This window comes from Manacus vitellinus, unplaced genomic scaffold, assembly GCF_001715985.3.
Source record: "Manacus vitellinus isolate BGI_N305 unplaced genomic scaffold, ASM171598v3 scaffold_32_pilon, whole genome shotgun sequence".
Classification (NCBI taxonomy): Eukaryota; Metazoa; Chordata; class Aves; order Passeriformes; family Pipridae; genus Manacus; species Manacus vitellinus.
Window position 1 is genome coordinate 5,376,119 of NW_021940460.1, and position 19,283 is coordinate 5,395,401.

At 49.8% G+C, this 19,283-nt stretch overlaps 3 protein-coding genes and 1 non-coding gene across 6 annotated transcripts in view; 1 reads left to right on the forward strand and 3 right to left on the reverse strand.

The window, feature by feature from the left end:
- Nucleotides 1-787, reverse strand: part of AP2B1 (adaptor related protein complex 2 subunit beta 1) — a 77,732-nt gene extending 76,945 nt beyond the window's left edge. For 2 of the 3 annotated variants that reach the window (XM_029961333.1, XM_029961334.1), the window contains exon 1: nucleotides 733-783. The gene's annotated coding sequence lies outside the window, so the exon portion shown is untranslated. Of the gene's footprint in view, nucleotides 1-723 lie in introns of all 3 variants that reach the window. The other variant, XM_029961332.1, reaches the window with a different exon arrangement.
- A 164-nt stretch (nucleotides 788-951) lies between these two features.
- PEX12 (peroxisomal biogenesis factor 12) lies at nucleotides 952-4,428 on the forward strand. The gene is given in 4 exon segments (XM_029961347.1): nucleotides 952-992; nucleotides 994-1,075; nucleotides 1,442-1,986; nucleotides 2,630-4,428. Coding segments are annotated over 4 exon segments (1,068 nt in total). The 3' UTR covers nucleotides 3,030-4,428.
- Nucleotides 4,429-6,294: 1,866 nt separating this feature from the next.
- LOC112841195 lies at nucleotides 6,295-6,392 on the reverse strand. The gene has a single exon (XR_003212821.1). It is a non-coding gene; the product is annotated as a Z30 small nucleolar RNA (small nucleolar RNA).
- Nucleotides 6,393-8,206: 1,814 nt separating this feature from the next.
- UNC45B (unc-45 myosin chaperone B) lies at nucleotides 8,207-19,248 on the reverse strand. Its single transcript, XM_018076656.2, has 20 exons — nucleotides 19,070-19,248; nucleotides 18,764-18,935; nucleotides 17,983-18,019; nucleotides 17,501-17,676; nucleotides 16,862-16,951; nucleotides 16,212-16,379; nucleotides 15,823-15,991; nucleotides 15,371-15,541; nucleotides 14,396-14,567; nucleotides 13,825-14,125; nucleotides 13,353-13,447; nucleotides 12,524-12,665; nucleotides 11,948-12,088; nucleotides 11,627-11,754; nucleotides 11,092-11,158; nucleotides 10,626-10,739; nucleotides 10,407-10,522; nucleotides 9,939-10,056; nucleotides 9,680-9,835; nucleotides 8,207-9,020 (listed from the first exon to the last, which is right to left on the reverse strand). Exons 2-20 carry the CDS (start codon nucleotides 18,923-18,925, stop codon nucleotides 8,754-8,756), a joined length of 2,790 nt encoding a protein of 929 aa, XP_017932145.1. The 5' UTR covers nucleotides 18,926-18,935; nucleotides 19,070-19,248; the 3' UTR covers nucleotides 8,207-8,753.
- Nucleotides 19,249-19,283: the final 35 nt, after the last annotated feature.

A 19,283-nucleotide genomic window follows, 5' to 3' on the forward strand; every position in this document is an offset into this window, starting at 1 on the left:
ATTCCTCCCAGTGACCCCCCCCATCCTCTCCCAGTACATCAACTGTGCCCCTCCCAGTGCCTCACCAGCAACCTCCACGTCCTGTTCCAGTCCCCCCTCCCAGCTCCTCCCAATGCTCCACCAGTGCCCCTCACCTCCACCCAGTATCACCTGCCAGCGTCCTCCAGTGCCCCTTCCCACCCTGTCCCAGTCTCCCCTCCCAGTACTTCATCAGTGTCTTTCACCTCCTCCCAGTATCTCCTCCCAAGACTTCCACCAGAGGCCCCCCCACTCCTATCCCAGTCCGCGCCTCCCACCACCCCACCAGTGCCCTCACTTCTCCCAGTGCCCTCCAGGCAACCCCACTGGGGCCTCACCCAGTGCCCCTCACCCCCACCAGTATCCCCTCCCAGCGACCCTGCTGACCTCCTCCCAGTGCCCCTCCAGGCACCTCTCCCGTTCCACCTCTCCCAGTATCCCCTCCCACCCTCTCCCCGTCCCCCTATCCCAGTATCCCCCCCAGGCATCCCACCAATACTCCACCAGTGCTCCTCCCCCATCCTATCCAGTATCCTACCAGTGCTCTTCGCCTCCTCCAGCGATCCCCTGCCCAGCGCCACCCCCCAGTTGCCCTCCCCAACCGTATCCCAGTCCCCCTCTCAGTGCCCCCTCCCAGTGCCCCTCCCGGCCCCCTTCCAGTCCGTCCCCAGTCCCATACCCAGTTCCCGGCCCCACTCACCGGACCGGACTCACCGCTGCGGGGGCGGTGGCGGAACCGGGAAGCGGCGGGGGCCGGGCGGACTCGCGACAGCGCAGATCAAACCCTCACGCCCAGAGCGGCCGCGCCCCCCCACCATAGAGCGGGCGGAGCGCAGACCGCTCGCGGCTGCCGGGGGGCGGGGCGGAGCGGCTGCCCGTGTGTAGGGCGCGGCGCGGCGGCTCCCCGGCGGCGGGGCGGGCGCGGGCGGTGCGATGGCGGAGGTGGGCGCTCACCTCACGGCCGCCCCGGCCGGCGGACAGGCCGTCTGTTTCGAAGCGGTGGGCCCAGGACAGCCTGATGGCCGCCGTGAAACCCGCCCTGCAGCACCTGGTCAAGGTGAGGCGGGCCGGGCCGCGGGGGAGGGCACAGGAGCGGGGTCGGGCTCCTCTCACTGGCAGTGGGGCAGTTGTGACTCTCCCGAACCGGAGGCGTCGTGTAGAGCTGTAGTAAGTTATAACTTAGCACAATACTCCACTTTCAGCAACTTCCCGGTGAGGGTGGTGAGGCCCTGCCACAAGTTGCCCAGAGGAGCTGTGGCTGCCCCATCCCTGGAAGTGTCCAAGGCCAGGTTGGACGGGGCTTGGAGCACCCTGGGCTAGTGGAAGGTGTCCCTGCCCAGGGCAGGGGGTGGAACAGGATGGTCTTTGAACCCCTCCAACCCAAACCATTCTGTGATTCCTTCTATGTCCCCTTTCACAACAGGTGCTTGCCGAGTCCAATCCTGCCCGGTATGGCTCTGTGTGGCACTGGTTTGATGAGATCTACGTCCTTCTGGATCTGCTGCTCCAGCAGCACTACCTGGCCAGGTGCAGCGCCTCCTTCTCCGAGAACTTCTATAGCTTGAAGAGGATCCCGATGGGAGAGGGCACACGGCAGGCCCTGGCCACGGCTGGCCTGCCAAAGAGGCAGCACTGGAAATCTCTGCTCCTGCTGGTTCTTGTTCCTTACCTGAAAGGAAAGCTGGAGAAACTGGTGTCCAGCCTGAGGGAGGAGGATGAGTATTCCATCCACCCTCCATCGTCATCCTGGAAGCGCTTCTACAGAGCCTTTCTAGCTGCCTACCCCTTTGTAAACATGACCTGGGAGGGCTGGTTTCTTATCCAGCAGCTGTGCTACATCCTCGGGAAAGCTCAGCATCATTCCCCCTTGCTGAGGCTGGCTGGGGTCCGCCTGGTCAGGCTGACTGCAGAGGACATCCAGGCCCTGGAGAGGAAATTGTCTGGAGCCACCTCAAGTCAGACACACAGGTATGTCAGAACCCGCTGCTCTCCAGGGGGTTCCTTGGGTGTGTTAATTTTGAGGTGATGCTGCAAAGCAGCAGAAATTCTTCAATACAAAGAATGGCAAAACGTGCTCCAAAAGGGAGTATTGTTAGTGAAAGTAAGGAAACAAGTAGCAGGGATTAGCTTAACATCTTGTGGTAATGACATTGCAGGGTTTGGGGGGGTCTTTTGGGGCATTCCAGCCTTTATCCTGTCCAGTCTTCACCTGCACTTTTCCAACAAGGAAATTAGACTGCAGCAATGTTGCTAAAAGGACTGAAGCTTAGCTCTTTGATTTTCCTGAGCAGCAGCTAGTCATGACCACACTCAATATTCTGTAAAATGGTCAGCCATGAGTGAAATGCTTTGTGGTCCAAGTCCCCTCAATCCAAACTCTCTTAATTTAGACTTCTGAACGAAAGAGGATTTGGATCTTTCTTAAAATACAAAGAATCTGAGAGAAACATCCTAACACATGCCTCACTACAAACATGGGACACGCTGATCAACTTCCTCAGCATTAAGGAGCTGTAGGAAGCAGTGACTTCCCAAGTACTTTTTTCCACGGTTTCTAGATGGATAAATGTGCAGTGGTGACCATCTCTCCATACTCTTCTCTCTGCCACAGCTTTACATCACGAGTGCAGCTGGCACTGAGAAAAGCTCTGGGTGGCATCGCCTTCTCCCTCTCCACCGGGCTGTCCGTCAGCGTGTTCTTCCTCCAGTTCCTGGACTGGTGGTACTCCTCAGAGAACCAGGAGACCATCAAGTCTCTGACAGCTCTCCCAACTCCTCCACCTCCTGTGCACCTGGACCACGAGCCCAGCTCAGCTCTGCTGCCCAAACTGAAGACCGTGTGCCCTCTGTGCCGCAAGATCCGCGTGAACGCCACGGCCCTGTCCACGTCCGGCTTCGTGTTCTGCTACCGCTGCATCTACAGCCATGTGAAGGCTCACCAGCGCTGCCCTGTCACGGGCTATGCCACAGAGCTGCAGCACCTTGTCAAACTGTACTCCCCTGAGAGCTGAAAGGCTGCTGGGAGCCTCCAGCACCCCTTCTTACATCCCAGGAATTCCGGCTCCTCAGTGAGCTCTGCAGCTCCTTTGAATTTGGTGGTCCATCAGTTTTGCTGCCTCTGGCAAGGCTCTCCCCTTTGTTGATAAGCTGTTCCAACATCCTGTGGCAGTTCCAGAGGGATCAGGCAGCCCCAGTCTGTCAGACAGTACAGAAATGCCTTCAAAGACCAGCTGAAAGGGAAGGAACATTGATTTGGATAAGAAGAATGCAGATGTGAGGATCAGAGACCAGCACTGGTAAAAGTCCTGCCCAAGGGCACGAGCCAGCAAATTAAAGAGGTAGGGAAATTCTCTAGGAGAGTTTTTCTTCCCTTAGCAGCTTCCCAGGCCGAGCTCTGGCACTGGGGCTTGTCAGAGGTGGAGATGAGCTTAAACCTCTGCTCTGGTCATGCTGCCCTTCAGCCTCCTGCATTTTCAGGCTACTCACCCCTGAATTGAGAACATCACACCCCTAATTGCCATCAGTAGTTCTAAATTAAGACTTCTGACTCGTTAAAGGAACAAAAGGTCATGTGTACAAACAAGGAACATTACATTTTCTGCACAAGGGAGGAAAATGACAAACCAGATTAAAACAGGAGCTGCCAAATGGTGAGAGTTGCTTTTTGTTAAATAAGTCTTTGCATTCGTTATTATCTGCTTTTATAAAGCAAAATTCTTTCTTGATTGAGAACCTAACTTAATTATTTTCTGGTTCCAATAGAGTTTGCTCCTCTGGGGGCTCTATTTACATAAGAGAGACCAGACTAAAGCTGCTTTCATCTTTTCATGTGATGATAATGGATGTAAGATTAGCATTTTGTAAGCCGAGAATCTCTAAGTATTACAATGCAAATATTGCAGTCCCAGCCATGTAGCACATTCTTATCAATACAAAACATCCTTTCACTGAACACAAGAGGCAAGAAACCTGTGTGCCATGGCTGGTTCCTGCTTGACAGCTGTAAGGTTTTTTCCTGACTCTAGGGAGCAGCAGTGCTCCAGACATCACAGTGACAGTGCTTACAGAACACAAGAGCAAAGTTTGCTGCACAAAGTACAAGTCCTTTCCAGATTAAGAGATATCTTCAGACATTTAATCCACTGAACCAGGCATCTCATTTTCCCCCCGCTTTAGCTCTGCTTCAGAAGATAAAAATCTCCAATATCCTCCCTCACCTGTAGCTAAGGTAGCAAGGTTACTGAATAATGTGGGAAAATACAGTAATTTGCATCCTCCCAAAGATGCTCTGGAAAACACCTATTGTAACAAATGAGATTGGTCCCTGACACTTGTCTTTTTATCTCTGTACAACTTCCAGACCCTTCTACCTGTGCCACTATGGAATAACAATAAAAACTGTCTCATTTCTCCTTTCTCCAGTAGTTACAGGATCCATGAAGGCACCTCTCTTCCTTCAGAGAGCCAGTAAGAGCACACACATCTTACTGGAAGAGCAGTCCCATTAGGGTGTGAGATGATCTGAGATTTCAAATCACTTTTCAGAGGGTTGGCCTTGGCCTGGGTATTAATGTCCTGGTGACTCCAGTGCAACTGCTCATTTAAATAAGGGCTGAAGCGTTTGACTAATGATTCAGTTTCACAAGTGGTTTATTTTCCTTTTGTCCTTCCTATGCTTTCCAAATTATCCATCTGCTGCTCAGGGAGAAGCTGGGCAGACCTGGGACAGAAGACTGACCAATGCTGACTCACCTGCCAGCACTGCAGAGCTCTTGGGCAGGTTCTGCACCATCCTCCCTCTAATCCAGAAGGATTCATTAAAGGCCAAACAGCACAACAGAGTTGCCTGATCCCACACTGCTCCAGGGCCTCTACACCTCCTTCTCCCTGGATTAATCTTTTCCTCTCCCCAGAATGCCCACTGCCTGCCAGGCCCTGGCTGCCTTCCACTCCCCACTGCACAACACCCTGTCCCTGCCAAACCTGGATCTGGCCAACTCCACAGCAGCTCCAAGACCTCCACAGAACACCCACGCCTAAGCCTCACAGTGCTGAGCAGCTGTGATTACTCTTTTGAACATTAAATTGCTCTTTAAATTAAATTTTACTCCTTAATTGAGGAACAGGCATCGAGCCCACAATGGTGACAAGACTCAGCAGTCACCCCATGGATTTTATGTGTTCCTGTAGATGGCTGCAGGATGCCAGCTTGGATTTGACTTTGTCAAAACCTGTCCTTCGTAGCCAAATACATACACATTTATCAGGTTTAATGTTCTAAAACAAAACTACAAGACCCATCAGGGTTAGAGAAAAATTCCCATTTATCTGCTTTTTAACTGTGACAGTGTTCTTAAAGCCATGATGGGCTAAAGATAGACAAGAGGAGTTTTTTTTTCTGGTGACACCAACTTTATTAAGCCAACCTTTGGACTCACATACTAATTTGTGTCTTATTAGTTTTTGCTTAATAAAATTTCACCAACATTAACAACAGCACTGGAGCTGCCCAGTACTTCACTGCCAGAACCTGACTTTGCAAGTCTGTTAACAAATAATTAGTGAGGCACATTCACAGCTCATCTACGCGGTGTTCAAAAAGCAATGTATTAGCAACTTCTTTCCTTAAGAGAAACCATGCAGCTTTTCCTGTTAAGGGAAAAACCACCATAACATACTTCAAGGTATATATTCCCCATAGATGCTTCCTTCTCCACAGGAAAGAGAGAAATGAATATAAAGGTGTCAACAGGACCTGGAAAAGAACAAAAAATTCGGTTAGAGAATAGCTCTCTTTCCTTCCTTCTCCTTGCTTAATTAGCCCAGCCTCTCCCCCAGCCCCAAAGGGGCTGCACTTCATCAAGAGTATTCCAAAAATACTCCTGGCTCTGTGCTGGCAATCGCTAGATGAGAATACAGCTGGACAAACTGCTAATGAGCATCTACAGGACAGGCAGCTCAGACTCCACCCTACAGAGAAGATATAGGGGCAGAGTATCTGGAATGTCATGAGCCATGTCATATATACGAGACAAAACAAGAAACCCCCCTCACTGCAAGCTCAGTCCTAAACCCAGCATTGCAGCAAGACACACAAACCCAAACAAGTATTTGCACCACTCATTTTTCAAATCGAGGTTTTCTTTTTCTACCATTAAAAATTTTGCTAAAAATTCTGATTTTTTTTTTCAATATTTTTTTTTTAGGGGGGGAGAGGGCATGAAAAAGTTTCAAGAAGCAGCAAAGCTGTTTCCTCCAGACGAGCTTAGCCTAAAGAAGCTCAGAGAGAAGATTAGGTGATCATGCCCTGGTCAGAGCAGAGACACGGAGTCTCGGCAATACCAGTTCAGACTATACTTCGCTCATCATTGCTTTGGGCAAGACTATTTCCATTCCGTAAGGAGCCTGATCCCAAGTTAGCAGTAGGTGGTTTCCTCCTTCCTAGGAGGAGGAGCACGTGTAGCAGGGGAGCTCAGGAAGGGAGGGACATCCCTGCTAGAGCCAAGCTGGGGAAGGCCGGTGACGAGTGGGCATTCCAGGGGCAGGAGAGTCAGTACCAGGCTCTACAGTGAGGAAAAAACCGTGTCATACCCATGAATGCCGCTGCAATCAGTGTCGCTCCAGGGGTCCAGAGGCCTGTTTTGATCCCTCATGCCACACGTTTGCACTCTCCCATCTCCTTCCCTGTATTTTTCCCCCAGGCTCCTGCAGCTCTTCAGCTCCCAGTTCCTCTGCCCGCGTCCGCCCTAACCCAGCCCCGCATCCCCCGAGCCCTCCCCAGATATCCTCAGGCTCAGCCTCCCTGACCCCGTGCCCCCCCAACACCAAGCCCTGAGCTGCCCCCAGCCCCGAATCCCCGCTCCCGGCCCCGTTGTCCCGTGTCCCCTCACGCCGCTCTCAGCTCTCCCCGGCCCGGCCATGTCAGGCCGGAGCCACCCGCCTTTATCCCACCCCTAGTGGCCAACAGCCAATGGCAGCGCGCGGCTCTGCCGGTGGGGCCTGGCGGGAGCCAATAGGAAGGCGCGTTACGAGAGCCGGGGGCGGTGCGAGCGTTTCCCGCCCAGAGCGGTCTGAGGGGGCCTGAGGGAGGCTCTGTCAGTTTAAAGTGGCTGTTATGTCTGTGTTTTAGCTAAAAAAATGCCAATAAATGGCTTTTACATAAGTAGTTTCCCCACTCAGTTTCAGGAACAGGATTAGTATTAGTTTTAGGATTAGTGGAACCCAGTTGCTCCACAGAGAAGCTTCAGTGGGAGAATGAAAACTTCGCCCTTCAATACCAATGTCGGTTTTCTGTCTTGGTGTCAGAGATGTTGGTTAGATAAAACTCTGTACAGAGTTAATGTGAAGTACTTTGGAAAGGCAGATTCAACATCCCTAAAACTGGGTATCCAAAAATTGCAGGCTCGTTAAAAACAAACCATATTTTCCACCACAGCATGTGCTTTGGAAGAAGAGTCTGATATCCTCCCGCTGTCATTGTAAACTGAATATGGTTACAGTATGAAGAAGATACTGTACACAGGAATAACGCTCCAAATAAATTTTCCTTCATGTCATCAAACCTGTTAGCTTAACAAATGTTAGGCTTTTCTAAATTCAGGAAGCTAGACACACTTTCCATTTATTTATTTTCCTTAACACGCAAGGAAAGACTCTCCCCATGGTTCCTCTCATAACCTCCAAACCTCAACATTTCATCGTGCTATGCCTGTTGTGGGCATCACCGATATTTCGTATTATCAGAGATATTTTACTGCGCTTGAATTCACATTTAAATTATTGCCGAGTAAGATTATATTTACCATAAACTTAGGGACTTCCCCCCAGGGACTAAAGCAAGGGTCTCTGTTTTTTTGTGTTGCCCACAGAATCCATTAAGAATCTGTGCTTGAATGAAAATATTTATATAACGAAGTTTAATGCGATGACCAATTGGTGTGTTTGTTTCTCATTCTGCTTTTTTCATAAATGAGATATTTTCAGCATTCCCTGTTGAGCCAAACACTGTGCTCTGGTGTGAATCTCAGCTTAACCCCTTGGTGTCACCTCCTTGTACAGCCTTTCGTGATGACTCTGCATCTTCATTTGAGCAGCACTCAAAGGGTGGAAATTCAGCCTGTGCTACAGATTACTCCAGTTACCCAGTTGCCTTAGATTCTCCTTTTGCTTAATAAAAGCAGAACAGGAATTCCACATGGAACAAAGTAGTGAATTTATTAATAGTTCATCCACCATCCTCACACTTTGGCACACAACTTACCATAAATGAACAAGGAAGCACACAGCTAAAACCCAACCTGTTTTCTGACTGCAGAATAGAAGACACTTAACCCTCTCTGTTCCACCATTGCTGGGAATTCCAGAAGTACCAGGGGCTGGAGGTGGACTCAGAACAGACTTCAGCTCATTTGAGTTTCCTTCCAACAGGCTCCTGGAACATTTCCAACACAACTGACTCTTTTACAGCTGGGCCTTGAAGCTTTTATCATTATCAGCTGAATGGGGGCAGAGAAAGGATTTATACCATCTGGGAATTACTCAGATGGACACTTTCCAAATTTCCCAGGCAAATGCCCTCCTTTTTCTCGTAGAGCTTCTGATCCTCCAAAGCTGTCCTCAAACTATTCCGCACCTTGACAATGGCATTAGACTCTCCTTGTGGCTCTCACTTTTCCATATTTCTTCACAGCACTTTTTCCCCCCACATTCAGCCCTTTTTGTTGCTTTTCACCCCCTCATGCCTGAGAGAAAGGTTTGATCAGCCCATAATCCATGCACCTCGTGAGGCAATCACGTGCCACGTTAATGATGTGCTGCTTCTTGGGGTGATCCTCTTGCTTCCCGACGTAGGTCAAGATCTCCAGGAGCTCTGACCCCACCAGCTTCTGCGCCAGCTCTTTGTCAGCACTGATTAAGTTGAAAGCAATAACCAACCCTCGGTGCTGGATCTCCATGTTGTCGTGCAAGCAGAGCCTCTGCAGGATTTCGAGCCACTGGGTGGTCTTCAAGGGAAAGAGAGATCATGAGTATTGATCTGCAGAACATCTCAGCCAAAAATGTGAGTTTGGCAAGGCACTGCTCAGCAGAAGGAAGAGCAACGCTCATGTCAGTTGTGGTTATTTCATTCTTTAACTAAGGAAACCTGACTCCAAAGGTTTCATGTTCAGGCTGCTGCATAATCTCTGTGCAAAGAATCTGACCAGAATATTGGCACAGCTGAGATGACCAGGAGCAGATCACACACTCCCCCACCCTGACCTTTCTGAGCCTCTCTCCTGCCTTGATTAATCATTTTTATTCTAATAAGCCTCGGTGTCCAACATCATCATGTGTGCAGCACAACAGGGTTCAGAGTTCCCAACCACAGCTCTTCAGAGCTGCAGGGTCTGGGTTCTCAGGGATTTGTGTGGGGAAGAGAGATGCTTTGGGATCTGTAAAGCTCAGCAGGTTATCGATCAAGCTCTTCTCATTTCTGAGCGAAACCATTTCAGGTTATTTATCAAAATGGACAAGGAGCATGCACAACCAGGTCTCAGCTTCACCGAGCTCCTCACTATCAAACTAGCAGACCGAATCTTTCTGTTGAGAGGCATTTTCATGTCTGAGCCAGGCCCCTTCCAGGGTACACCTACACTGCCAATAATCAGAGTTATGCTCTTACCACTTGAGTCATCTTAGAGCAGAGTTTCTTTTGTGCTGCCGTAAGCATGGCCAGGGCTCCTGCCGCCGCAACCTGGACTTTCTCATCGTCCTCCCCACACAGTAACACCACCAGCTTCAGCCGGTCGTTTCCATCAGCCACAAACCTCTCTTGAACCTAAAAAAAAAAGCCCCCATGATACCCAGAGATAACTCATTCAGGAATGTCTCTTCAGGGGGGCTGGTGCACACAGTCAGGTGTGAGGTGCCCAGGGAGTTACCTCTTTGTTGACCACCAGGTTGCACATGCACTCCGTGGCTGCCTGTCGAAGCTGGTCGTGGTTCTCAAACATGTAGTTTTCAATATCTGGCAGGGCCTTCTCTTTGACTATCTTCAACCTGTGTTGAGGAGCAGCCAAATGAAACACATTGTGGGTCAAGCAATAACCAACTTATCAAGTATTAACGGCAGGGAAGGCCTTGAAACAAATCAGTGCCCCCAGCAGTGGAGCTCATAATGTGGTTCATTCCTTGTCTAATCCAGATTTGGTTCATGTCTTTCCCATTTCTAGAGAAAAATGTGCCACTCTCCTTTTCCTATTTTATTAATCTTTTAGATCTGAGGCTTTGTAGCTCTGCCAAAGGTAGCTCAAACTTACCAGTCTTCACAGTCCAACAAGGAAAGTGCTGAAATGTGATTTACATTCACTCCTGAAGAAGAAGGAAAGTTAAAAAGCAGTTAAACTCACCTAAGTTTATCACTTCTTCCTGAAAAGTTAGTGAGACCTAGCAGAGCCTCATAGTTCTGGAGGCCATCTCTCTCTGTGTTCAGCAGGCTGACAAGGGGCCTCACCACCTCATAAACCTAAGAAGAGAAGGCATGTCACTGCTTTTCCAGCTCTTGGATTTTTATTTGCCAAAGGAATTATTAATACTTTTGGTTTTATTATTATTATTTTTAAGCTTACCCTCTCTCCTGGGAATGCAATGTCTGGATTGGAGATAGCAGCAATTTTTGCCAGAGCGTGAGAAGCCTTTATCTTGCCAACATCTGTGCCTTCCAAAGCCAGAGGTATCAGAGCCTGGTGACACACAGGAAAGCATTCAGTGCTCTGAGGAGACTTACAAGATTGCCTTAATGTACTAAAATAAATTTAAAATATCCTAAATATGTGTCTGTTGAAGAAATGGGTCTGGACTGCAGCTCACAGTGACGTCTTGCTTTAGTTTTTAAATAGGCACCACACCAGAGCCTGTAGCTCACTCACAGTTGTTCCAAGAACATCACTTCTTTGCAGCCTTGCAGAGATGGGGCTGGAGTGTCAGTGTGGCCCCAGGGGCTACCAGGGCAGCTCGTGCTTTTCTGTCACTGTCCCTCACTGGAGGCATGTTACAGGCTCCCAACAGACATTAACTTCCCAGAAAAGTAATCACCTTTCCACCTCCTTGAGCGACAATGGTCCCACGGTCCTTGGGGTCTTCACACAAGGCAAGAAACACCCTGTAGGAGCACAGCAACACTTAGTGGAACAGCCACGTGGGACAGCAACAGCCAGTAACCCTCATGGAAGGGGTCTGAGGTTTTGCAGGACTGCCAGAGCCACCAGGCAAATTCCAGGTGTTTAACCCAGTGCCTGTGGCACTCTAGGGGGAAGCAACAAATGGCACAGTAAGAAGTTTCCAGGCCTGCAAGATGAACTCTATTCCAGTCAAAACCAGTAGAGAGGACTAAAAAATCAAAGTGCATCCTAGCAAGGCAGCCCTGTAAACCTGCTTCAAGGTCAGAACAGAGATTTTTATGACATTGCTTAACAAAAGTGTCGGTTTACATCTTTTTCCACCTCCCTTTCGTTTCTCCCCCCCCAGGCAGAACATCCCAACCCACAAACAAGGAGCCAGCCCAGATGTCCCTCTCCATGGCACACGGGCTGGCCAGTGCTCCCAGCTCCCAGGCCAGTGATGGAGGCACCTGGCAATGAGCTCCTTGCTCTGGTCCGTCAGGATGGCACTGTCTGCCTTCACCATGCAGGCCAAGGCAGAGACAACCCCGGCCTTCAGCAGCCGCTTCACCCGCTTCACCACAAAATCCTTCTTGTCCTGAGGGGGGAACATTGGAAAAGGATCAGCTCTTAGCAGCTGCTCTTCTGCCAGCTAGAGCTAAGCCTGGTTGCAGAGCAAAGCAATTTCAGCCTCAGGGACAGGAGACCTGAGCCCTGTGACAATGGATGCACCAAAGAAAGTCATCGGATCCGAGCAGCTCCTCCCAGCTCCCCAGCAGTACACAACCCACCTTTGGATGCTCCTCAGGCACGTGCTGCTTGGAGAATTTTGCCAGTTGCACCAGCTCTGGGACCAGCTCCTTGGTGTCATAGCTGTTGGTACAGTTCACCAGGGCAGAAGCCACAGAGTACAAGATGGTCTTGTCGCTTGTCTGCACAGACAAATAAAAGCTTATGTGAGGAAGACACAGCAGGGAAAGGGGTCCCCTTGGACTGCCATCATGCACTAGCTGAAGTGTTCTTAGCCTTATCCACCACTTTATAGCCCGTGGCAAGGAAAACCCAAAGGTTTTGTGGTCAAACAGGCTGTTTCACATCATCGGTGCTGTCAACACCTTGGTGCTTTGGTTTTCATGCAGTTGCTGACAGTAAAGATAGGAGCAATCATCCTGAGCCTTGGGAGAAGAGCTGGATGGTAACAGCCTTGAGGTGTCTCCAGGGCACAGGCAAAACTGAAATTCTTGTTAAACTACAGGTGGGGGATTGGGGGTCACAGCCCCTCCTGACTGGGGAGACAGTGTAGGGCTGGAGAGCTGGGAGAACTTTATGCTACCAGAGAAGTGAGGGAACAAGGAAAGGAGACAGACCTTGGCTAAATCAAACATAGCTTTCAGGGCTGGCTCATCTTCAACAAAGTCATCTTTCACATCTGCATCGAGGGTGAGATATGACATCCCTTCCACAGCCCATTTCCTGGTGCGGGCATCAATGGTGGTGTTGCACAACCATCTGGAGAAGAGAAAAACACCCACGTTTTCATCTCAGGAGCCAGGACTGATTTATTTGGAAAAAGAGGGAGGAAAAACAGATATTGAGACTGTTTCAGGTCCGAACATGTCCTCAGGTTCAGCTGCAGCTCCTAAGACTGTGGATGCTTCCCTTTGAGGCACGACCTTCCTCCCATGGCCCAGCTTTAGGGATGTAAATGCTGCAGGGAAAGGCAGATCAGGACAGCTACTTGGCACTGCTTTGCATTTACCATCCCACAAAACAAGGGATGCCCTGCTATCCACTGCCTGCAGGAATGACCACCCACTCAGTCACTTCCTAACTTCATCCCACCTCCTTGGTTAGTCCACCTGGTAAATTCACCTTCAGAAGGGACTTGTGCATATGCAAGGTAGCACTTGATCAGGCTCTCCCACTCTGGCAAAGAGGGAGGCACCATGCCTGGTGTCTCCCATGGGCAGGGAGCAAGGGAGAAGCCTCATCTGGATGTTGAGGCAGGAGGAACATATGGTTGCTTCAGGCACAGAAGAGCCCCAGGTCCCAGTGCAGTGGCTCTGGGGGCACTCTCAGCTGTCAGGCAGCAACAGGAAATGAAGACAACGTGTGGGCAGGATCTCATGGGGAAAAAGGAACGTACTGTGTTTTGCAAAGCACAGGACAACTGAAGAACTAAAGGAAGTCACTCACTTTCGGCACTGCCTGGCCAACTTCTCAGTGGACCCCTCAGCAAACTGCCGCAGGCCATAATCTGTGCCTCCTGCTGAGCCCAGCTTGCAGAGACCCTGAGGAGGATGAAAATATTTTACCAGTGAGAAAGGCTCATTAACCCTCTCGTATTGCTGCCCAAAACAGTCTAAACCCACACCTGAAGTGTCAAGTCAGTTCTAGCAAAGAGGAAGCATCCTAACACCCTGTAGATTGTTCAGTTTGTGGCACAGTAAAGGGATGTTTTGTGCTCCTATTGGATGTCTTTCATGGAAGATTAACCAGTTTTGCCTTCAAAATTACCAGCAATCCATGTGCTCTCTCTTACTTGTAGGGGGAAACATGGTGAACCATTACCCATATGGGGTGAGTGAACCCAACCCATTCCCGGGATCTCCCCACTCTCCCAGGTCTAGGGTTAAGCAGGTGATAAGGGCAGGGGCTGCATCCTTACCACCAGGGCTCGGATTTTGATCTTCTCATTCTTGGTCTTCTTGTAGATCTCCTTCAGGAGGTTCACCCCATTGGAGATGATGAAGGTGGCCCGGCTCAGCTTGGTGGAGGCATGGATGAGGGCTTCCACAGCCACCAGCTGGTCAATCTCCCTCTCGGACCCACACAGGGCCACCATCATCTCCATCACTCCCTTCATGCCAAGCAGCTTGTTACCCAAGTCAAAGGGCCCTTGCAGAATTCCAGACACAATCTGGACAGCATGAAGTGTCTTATCCATGTTTTGTGGGTCGATTTTGCTCCTGCATGGGATAGAGGGAGTAGCACATGGGACAGGAGTTACAGTTCTCATTCCCTTGGGCAGGGAAAGCCTTCCCCAGACTGGGAAGTGAGTTCCTCTGCTAAAATACATTGGTATCTGGGACAGAGCTGAGCCCAGATTCCTGCAAAGGCTGTGATCCAGCAGGATCTCAAGCAAATCATTATCTCCCAGAGCCTCAGTTTGGAATGTAAGTGGACTTCAAGTGCCTCATCTCATCCTCAAGGCTCCCAGGAAGCCATTCCCAACTCACTTGATGTACTCCTCGCAGATGATCCGGTAGTTGTCCCGCTCCGGGTCGCAGCGCAGGTCATCGTACAGCTTATTCAGGAGGACAGAGGCAGTCAGCTGGGTGTTCTCTGTCAGGGGCAGGCAGTCAGGCATCTCAGGAATCTGGCCCACCACTTTCAGTATCTTTTTTAAGCCTGGAAGCAGTGGAGTGATACAGCTCGTTACAGGGGAGAGGGTCTGTGCAAAACTCAAGATACCATTTGTTGGTTTCTTGCCCTGAAATATCCAGCTTGGATGGTTCTCAATTATTTTGCAGCCTAATCACACAAGTCTTAAACAGACAAGACATTTAGATATTCACTGGGGAGGAGCTTCTGCTGGTGAGATTACAGGTTTGCAGCATCAGGCTTTCTTCCAGCTCTCAGAGTGAGTGAGATAAGCAAAACTGCATTAGGTCTCTGGCTGGATCTGTTATTTTTGTCAGGAGGCTACTGACCTCCAAGGCTGGAGGCTTTGACTGAGGAAAGCTCAGCAACTTTCAAGTGATTCTGGATGTCTTAACCCTCCTTTTGCTGAACTGTAATTAAATAACTTCCATCAGAATGGTAACATGCATTGGAATTAGTATAAAAACACACTGCACACAAATCCTTCACCCTTGCCCAGTTTTAGAACTGATCAGCTTGTGGATCCACCAAGCTCAGCAGGTGCTCATCTCATCCTGTCTAAACTAGACAATTTATCCAAGCCAAATCCTCCTAACATTAGCAAATACATTGGAAAAAACTAACCAGAGATCTTAGTCAACTCTTTAAAAACTCAAAAATTCTTGTTCCCATACACAGGGTTCTTTTCTTCTTAATACTGTTTCCTGCTAATAGATCTAACTTTGCTCCAGGATTTATTTTCTAGAGAGGATCAGTTCTACAGGGATGCAGGCAAGAACACACAGCTCCACATCTCCCAGATCAGAACAGGATGGCGGGGAAGGGCTCACCATTGTCGATGACAAAGATGGTCCTGCTGTTGTCATGGTCTTTCAGGTCCTTCCTTGGTATATTCTTGTTGAGGAGGTTGAGAGCTCTGTCTCGCCCTTGCCCAGACACTCTCTTACTGACCAGCATATCCAGCAAACGCATTGTGATCATCTTCAAATCTTTCTTAGTGTCTACAGAGAAGCAAAACAGTAGCAGCCAGTTACAAGAAATTCTCTCTGAAAGCAGCTGAACCCAGTGAAAACCACTCAAAGCCATCGTGTGGCTCTAACAGAGGTATTTAAGTTATGCATGAGGATAAGAGCTGTGTGCAGGCTGTCATCCTGGACGGCTGAAGGGTGAAGGCCCCACTTCACAAAAGAACAAGGAATAGGGTGGGCATCCCAGGAGCAGAGCTCTTCTGCTCAGCCCACTTCTCCTCCAGCCGGATGGAGGGATCCCCGTGCGCTGTTACCTAACACGACAGCCTCCTCCTTGCCGTGGTGCTCCTCTTTGCCCTGGTCCAGCAGGCAGTCAGTGATGGTCTGCAGGAGGTTGCAGACAGCCAGGGAGATTTCCTCGTTGTCTACTGACATCCACATACAAATGCTGTCGATGCCCAGGTAATGGAGAATGGCAGTGGCCTGGAGAGAGCAGGACAGTGTTAGCAAAGGCCTTTCCTTCCTGTGTGCTTCAGAAAGGTCAGGCTCAGCTGGGACAAAGAATCTATTTTCCTCAGTGATTCCTGAGTCAGTACAAGGCAGAGTTTTAATTTTTTTCCCACTGCTCACAAACATACTGCAATTTCCCACTCCCCCAGGTGCAAGGCAACAGCAGTGAAGGTCCCAAGCATCCTGTTCTTACCCGAGCCTTATGTCCCGTGCACATTCCTGAAAGTGTCCTCACGGCTGCCAGGATCAGCTCAGGATTTTTGGTTTCTATCAGCTGCAGCAGCAAGTTGACCCCATTATTCTGGAAAATCCTCTCGGCACCTGCTTCCTCCCGCCCCAGGACTATGAGGTTGTTTGCAGCCTGGGTGGGAGACAGAAGAGCCAGGGGTCAGTGGCACACCCAGCCCTCCAGAACATCTCCAGGCAGCTCTGGGAGGTCCTGGTGGGAGCTGTGGATTGCCCATCTCCTGACAGACGCAGCAGACCAGCTCAGATCCCCCAGACAGTTTATCCAGGTGCATTTGGCATCCCTTCACTCTGCCCAAGAAGAGTGGATCACTGCTTGAAGTGGAACATTTAGAGGGTGGCAGAGATGGACCTGAGCAGAAGTCCAGTGTGATCCCACCTTTGATATTTTGGGAGGTTTGGCCACCTTCCCTTGGCACAGGGATGATGCCTCACTGGGACGTTTCCCCTCTCAGCTGTCCCTCTGAGTGCAGTTCATTTCCCAGCTCCTTCCCTCATCCTCCATCCAGGGCAGGTGGGGAAAGGAACTCTGTTCTGCTCCTTGGTGCAGCCTCTGACATTAAACAGCCATTTTGCCAAGTGCAGAGCAGTTCTCACCTTTTCTCGCTTTTCTTTCTCGCTGTTCTCATCCAGCAGGATTTCAAACATCTTCTGCACCCTCGAGTCCGTGGAGAACTGAATGCGCAGCTGTGCCAAGGGAGAGAGGGCAGGGAGCATCACAGGGAGAAAACTGGGGAGCAATATTCCTTTTTTTGCTTCGAGAACACCCCAGACCCTCAAACCATAGACAATTTAAGCTGAATAATGGAACAGGTATCGCTTCTCAGCTATCAGCACCCATTACCCACCTCAGACTCATAGGCATGGACAAGACAGCCATAAATCATTATTTCACAGTACCTACTGATGCAAGGGCTTCTTCACAGCAGCCCTGTAAAGGTAACTTTGTCAATGTGGCAATTGCCAAACCCAGTCCAAAGCTGGCCCAAATCCCTGCCAGGACCCTTTTAAGACACTCAGGAGCAGGCCAGCCTCTGGAGGGAGCTGCCACACTTTTTAATTCAACCCAGTCCTCAGCTTTATACACATCAAGTATGAACTTCCAGTTAATGGAGCCTATTTATCCCCCTGCATCATTACAGGTTTCCAGTATGACCAACCATCCCTTGGTATAACCCAGAGCAAGGACTTCCCACACCTGGCCTGTGAATCCAGGACTGCTCCTCCAGCATTTACCTTCTCCTGGATGTTGGCCCCCAGCCGCCTCAGGGTCTCCTGGAAGTTCTTGTTGCGGGGTTCGATGGTGGCACATTTCTGAGCGTCTTTGAACGCCTGGTCCAATTTCCCCAGTTTTTCCAGAGCTTGGCTGCGCCGGTACAAGGCTTTGATATCCGAAGCATTGATGTCAATAGCTGGGAAAGTGATCCAAAACAGCAGGCATCAGGGTTTGCTGCTTGGGAATGGCCTGTGTAAACTGGGGTTTGCTTTGTTATTAACACCGTACGTGAATTGGTGCCTGAGTAGCACCAACTGCACCGTCCCACTGAATTGGTGCGTTGTCTTTTGAACCTCCAGTAATTCCCTTGTGGCCTCAGCACCTGGGTGTTACTGGACATCAAGGGACAAGGCCACAGTGTCCCAAAAGTAGATGTGGGAGCAGGCTGAGCACATGTACCCAGCAATACAGCTCTCCTTTCTCAAAACAGCCCCCTCCTCACCTCTAGATGCATCTGAGGCTGCCTTGGCGTATTCCTCCTGTTAAACCAGAAAGGAGAGAGTTGTTAGGCATGGAATAGCAGGGCATGTCCCCATTCCTGATGGACACTGGCCCCTCTGTTCCCAATTCCTAACAGGACATCCCAGTGAAGCCAGCAGCAGCCTAGGGAAGGGAAGGGGAGCTGAGGTACCTTTGCATCACTGATGGAAGGGAAGGGGTGTGTGGTGCAGGTGAAACAACACACTTGGCTGAGGATGCAGCAGGACAGTGGGCAGTGAAGGAAGAGGGAATGCTCACAACAGCCTTGGTCTGTGTTGGTGTCACTTCTGGATTAGTGAAAATTCAGGAACATGCAAGCAATCTGCTCAGTTCCCACAACAGGCCACTTCAAGCTGAGACAATTTTGGTACAGATAGCAATAACTTTTTGTTTTACTAAATATCTTCACCTGCTTTTCTTATACTGGGACAGACTGCAAAAGCAATCCCAAGCTATGGCTTACAGAGCTCTTTGGTAAGTGTAGAGCAGCCTGGATGCCAAAGGCCTTTGCTTCAAAGTGATTAGTGGGACCATCTCTGAGCTGAACCTGCATGCTGAGCCCCATCAGGATGGAAGCAAGGAGGAGGCTTTACAGCTCTAGCACAAGCCCAGAACGTGTAGTTTCAGACCAGTTTGCAAACACCCTATTCAATAAATAGACAAACCACACAGTCCACAACTGGTGAGCCTCCCTGCTCTTCTCCCCTTGAGCACTGCCCAGGAGAACTGGGAGCTTTTCTCACCTTTTTGAGGAAGCAGGCTGCCCTGTTCCTGTACAGCACCGCCTGCAGCGCCTTGTCCTTGTTGAGCTTTAAGGCTTGAGTGTAGCTTTGAAGGGCTTTCTCGTAATCATTGGCCTGAAAATATTTATTGCCCTCCTCCTTCAGCTGGATGGGATCCTCCATCTGGAGAGCTCTAAGGAAGAAGATCAATTTGGGTCCCATTTTCAACTGCCTGTGTCACCCGAGGTCACCTGCCTACTGCCCCAAGCTGAGTTTCACCACGAGACTGACATATAATTAACACACACATTAATAAAAGCAGCTTACCAGACTGAAGAGTTCTGAAAATTAAGACCTAAATTGCTCCTCCAGGCTGTGACTTCTCAGAAGCTTTTCCCACTGCTGTAAGTCCTCAGGAGTCAATTAATACAGGAAAGAAAAGCAACAACAGAAAAAGGAATTGAAGAAGTCTGCCAGCACTACGGAGAGTCCGTGGGGCTCAGGAAAGAGCTTGCTTCCCACTCCAAGTTTGGGCAGGAGC